Source organism: Euleptes europaea, chromosome 11 (genome assembly GCF_029931775.1).
Source record: "Euleptes europaea isolate rEulEur1 chromosome 11, rEulEur1.hap1, whole genome shotgun sequence".
Classification (NCBI taxonomy): Eukaryota; Metazoa; Chordata; class Lepidosauria; order Squamata; family Sphaerodactylidae; genus Euleptes; species Euleptes europaea.
This window is the reverse complement of record NC_079322.1, coordinates 79,415,269-79,420,063: the sequence shown is the minus strand read 5'-3', so window position 1 is coordinate 79,420,063 and position 4,795 is coordinate 79,415,269. Positions and strand designations below refer to the sequence as shown.

Here is a 4,795-nt window from a genome sequence, read left to right as displayed (position 1 = left end):
GGGGGCTGCTCCCGGAAGAAGGCTGCATCCTCTGGTAAGTGCTCCGCTGTGGAGGAGTCAGAGACCTTCTCCCAATGGGAGGAATGCCAGGGGTGCGGGAGACACCCCTGGCCCAGAGCTGGGTGGGGTTGTGGGGCTTGGCATGGCTAAGGGCTAGCAGGACTCCATGACCATGGGGGGGGGGGAGAAGCATCTGAGGCTGCAAAGGGGAAGTAGAGGCTGTTGGCCAGGGCATCAGAGCCATTGGTCACAAGGTACAGGGACAGCCGTTTAGGCTTTGAGAGAAATCTGTAATAATGGAGCTTTCTCCACAAGCTCCCACCACCACCACCTCCAGGAGAGCCCCCCTGACATTCCTCGTTTATGCACTAAGTAATAACTGCTGGAGGAGCCCCGTGGCGCAGAGTGTTAAGCTGTAGTACTGCAGTCAAAAGCTCTGCTCACGACCTGAGTTTGATCCCGACGGAAGTTGGTTTCAGGTAGCCGGCTCAAGGTTGACTCAGCCTTCCATCCTTCCGAGGTCGGTAAAATGAGGACCCAGCTTGCTGGGGGTAAAGAGAAGATGACTGGGGAAGGCACTGGCAAACCACCCCGCAAACAAAGTCTGCCTTGGAAATGTCAGGATGTGACATCACCCCATGGGTCAGGAATGACCCGGTGCTTGCACAGGGGACCTTTACCTTTTATAATAACTGCTGGAGAGCCAAGGGAGGGCAATGTCCGCGGGCACCCCTGAGCTCTCAGACTCTATTCCCGGAGGCCCCAGTCAAGCCAGGGATTGTTATTCCAGCTGGATCTGGGTGGGCAGGCAAGGAGGAGAGATGACTCAAGTCTCGGTCACTGGAGGGTGCTGAGAGGACCTGTTTCCTGTAGAAATGGGGAGAAATGCCATCTTCTGGGCATGGAGTAGGGGGTCACTGGGGGTGGGGCGGGGAAGGTAGTTTTTAATTTCCTGCATTGGTCAGGGGGTTGGACTCGATGACCCTGGGAGGTCCTTCCAACTCTATGATTCTTAGGGAAGTCCCAGAGTGCTCGGCATTGGGGGTCCGACTCCCCTCCCGAACACCCCCCGACAAGCTGGAAGGGGCTCAGAGGGGAGCATGGGGATGGTGGGAGCACAGCCCCCCTCATTAAGGGCCTGTGTGTTGTTGCTCAGGAAACGGCCCCAAGAGACAAAAAGGACAGCTCCTCCTGTGGGAGGCAAGCCCCACCGCTCACAGAAACAAGCCCACAGGCTCCAGGCAACGGCACTAACCGGTAGGGAGGCCCATTCAGGCCAAAGCAGCCTCTTGAATCATAGAGGGACCACCAGGGTCATCTAGTCCCCTGCACAATGCAGGTAATTCACAACTAACCCCCCCCCCCCACACACACACACACACACCCTTAGTGATCAGGAGAGCCCTTGGGCAAAGAGCCCAGCTGCAGGGCGTGGCATCTGCTCACGTGGAGCTTTCCCCAAGGAAGTGTCGCCAGTCGGGCTGCCCGTTGGCTGGGAGGGCTTTGGGGGGGCTTTGGCCTGGAAGACTCAGGGAGGCGCCCAGGACACACTCCGTCTTCTCAGCCTCCCTCTCTGCGCTGCCCCACTCATTTTCCTTCCCTGGTCCGGGCTGCTTTGGTCTGATCACTGCCTGGACGAGACCATGTGGAAAAGTCGAGAGAATCTTGGCCAGCGAGATGGTCCACATCCTGCCAGAACCCTCTCTTCTCCCCACTTAGATGGGCCCCCTACTAAACAGGCCCTGCAGTGACTTCCAACCAAAGAAGGCAGCATCCCAGCAGGAGCTCGGCCCCACGGCGACTGACCCACCGGCCCTAGAGGAGTTCCCAGTTTTCTCTTCCCTGCCTTTGATCTCTATTTACTCCCACAATAAAGATGCCGGCGGAGGCTTCATCTTTGCAATGTTCCGTTATTTCAAACGGGGACTGGTGTCTGGTCCTGAGCCCTGCGTGGCAGGCTTTCTGGACTGGCAATCTGCTCTGCCCCGGGGACAGCAGAAGCAGAGGGGCAGTGTCTGCCTTGGGGTTGGAGATAAAATTTTGGAGAAGGGGAGCCGCTGCCTGCACTTTGGGAGGGACAGAGAGGTGTGGAGCAGCTCCCTGACAGTGTGGGTGTGCTCTGCGTTCTAGCAGACCCCACTTGATCTTCTCCAGCCCCACCTGGGATATGGAGACAGCAGCAAAGAGGAGGAAACAAAGGCAGAAAGGCCAGGGTGCCACGGCTGAGGGTTGAACAACATCCCATTTATTTCACAGGAAAACTTGCACAGCGTGACCGTGGTTCTTCAGCCAGGCATGCAGGGCCCCCACCCTGGGAAAAACATCTCGAGCCCCGGACCCTCCAGACTCAAAGCACCAGGTTTCTACACAGCCACACAGGACAATCCCATCCACCCTTGCCCCCTGCGCGCCCCTTGAGGGCACTCTGGGTCTGCTTTCCTTGATCTTGCCTGGCACTCCCCACCCAGATCAGCTCCTCCTTGGACACAGCTGCACTCCAGTCGTGGCCCCCCAGCCCAGAGACCTGCCCGGAACAGCCACGCTTGGACTCCAAAGCGACCGGGCAGATGGGAAATGGGGGACACGCAGCCTAAGGATGGTCCCAGTGGCTCAAAGGGGCTTGGTGCTCCCTTTGACCCAGGTGCCAGGGACCAGGGAGAGGGGGCATTCCTGCATCGGCACCAGGTCTGGCTGGCCGTCTCAGGATATGACGGGCCTCTGGGTGGGGGAGTTGTGGTGAGCTCTGGCTCAATCCCACGGTGCTCCCGTGTGCAGCCACCAGGGACGGTCCGCGAGAGCATCGTGGTCAGTTCAGCCCCTTGGTGGAAAGAGGCCAGGTAGGGTAGAAGCCACCAAAAAAGGAAGTCTCTCCGGAGCCAACCTGCTGGCATCCCTGGGCAGGGGAGCGTGGATGAGGCCCGGCAGACTGGCTCCCACCCTTTACAGTGAACTCCACGCTCCAGTTCGCACAAGCATTTGTGCGCAGTTATACCTGATGGCTGCCAGGGGTGATGAAGTCATGTCAGCCCCCACAAGAGCAGGGGAGTAGTCAACCGCTCCACCGGGAGGGGGGGCACTTGTAGCCTCAGCCCACGGCAGAGAATCGACGAGGCGGCTTTCCTAAGCTTGGCCTGCCCGGATTTGACGTATGGAAAAGGGGCTGTGAGAATCAGCCCAGACGACAGGCTTTGATGGGGTTACTCATGAGGAAGTGCACCATGTCCCCAGCCCTTGATGTCAGAGATTCATAGGAGCTGGGAAGAGAACCAAATGATCTCAGCCCAAGGCCCTAGAGCACAGAGAGGCTGCATCTGCATTGCAAACGCTGAATCTTTTTGAATTGGTCCAGGTGTTCCAGCTTCCCTCCCGAAGACCCCTGGGAACTGTCCTTCAACAATTCTGGCTGTGATTCCTCGCCCATGAGCTCTGATTCCCAGGGATCCAAATCAGGTCAGATGGTGGGAGCTTTGACAGTTAAACCTGCTTAAAAAGAGTTGAACATCTAGTACTGCTGTAAGGAGTTGAACCTGATGGAAGGAGGATGGGGGAGCAGGAGCTTTGAGGCACCTCAGACGGAGCCAGAGCAGGGGGCCAGCAGAGACCCAGGGGATCAACATGGGTATCGAGGAATGGGCCTGGCTAGCCAATGCCCAGGGAAGGGTCTCGGGGCCCAGGGTCACTCAAAAGACATAGGAGCTGGAGTCCGGGCGGATGTTCAGGGCCCTCTCCGCCTGGGAAATGGTGTCGTCTGCTCGCTTGCTGAGTTCTCTGCACTCCTGGAGAACCTCGCTGAACTGCTTGTAGGCCTCTTCCACGATGGAGCTCCGGCGAGCGGGACGCAGGTCCCAGTAGCCCTCTGCCACCCACGGCTTGGCCGAGCCCACGAGTTCCGTGACGCCGGCCCCGCCACCACTGGGGAAGCGCTTGAGGGAGCTGTCGAGATCCTTGCAGAGCTGGTAGAGCTCGCTGCCCCGCCCCGAGATCCTCTCGCCGTCGATCACCTTGACTCCGGGGAACATCTCGGCCATGGCGACGCGGTAGCCGAGGGAGGCGCAGAGGGGGTTGCTGAGCCCCCCTGCCGGGCTGCTGAGGCGCAGGCTCTCCAGGCGCCGCAGCCCCGTCAGGCCCTGCAGCTGCTGCAGGCTGCTCAGGAGGTTGCCGGCCGCGTTGAGGCTCTGCAGGTTTTCGCAGTGGGCCAGGGGCTCCAAGCTGGCCACGCGGTTGGAGGAGATGTTGAGGACGGCCAGGGCCTTCAGGGAGGACAGTGGGCCCAGGTGGGCAATGGCGTTGCTGGACAGGTCCAGCCACTCCAGGTTTGAGCACTCCCCCAGGCAGCCCAGGTCCGAGAGGCCCAGCCCTCGCAGCTTCAGCAGCAAGATGGACTCCAGGTCGAACTCGCCCGTCTTGGCCTTCAACAGCTGGGAGGTGATCCGCCCCGCCTCAGCCTCCTCCCCTTTCTCCCCCCGGGCTTCCATTCTGGTATGGCTCACCCCTGCGCTGCCCGGCTCATCTCAGAGGAAAGCGGGCCCAAATCCTCAGAGCTCCTGGAAGAGAGGAGAAGGAGGCAGGATCAGGGCTCTGCCATCAATTAGCAACCCAGGCCAGCCCAGGCAAGGAAATAACAAATTCTTTGGTTTCGTTGCACGCGCTCTCGCTCTCTCACTCACACAAACGAAGCTGCCTTATGCTGAATCAAAACTTTATGACCCATCAAGGTCAGTATTGTCTGCTCAGACTGGCAGCGGCTCTCCAGGGTCTCAGGAGGAGGTCTTTCCTGTCACCTACAATCTGGTCC

The 4,795-nt window shown here is 59.3% G+C and overlaps 1 protein-coding gene across 1 annotated transcript; it reads right to left on the bottom strand.

Moving 5' to 3' along the window:
• Positions 1–3,653: 3,653 nt before the first annotated feature.
• LRRC61 (leucine rich repeat containing 61) lies at positions 3,654–4,475 on the bottom strand. The gene has a single exon (XM_056857752.1). It carries the CDS (start codon positions 4,473–4,475, stop codon positions 3,681–3,683), a length of 795 nt encoding a protein of 264 aa, XP_056713730.1. The 3' UTR covers positions 3,654–3,680.
• Between the last annotated feature and the right edge of the window lie 320 nt (positions 4,476–4,795).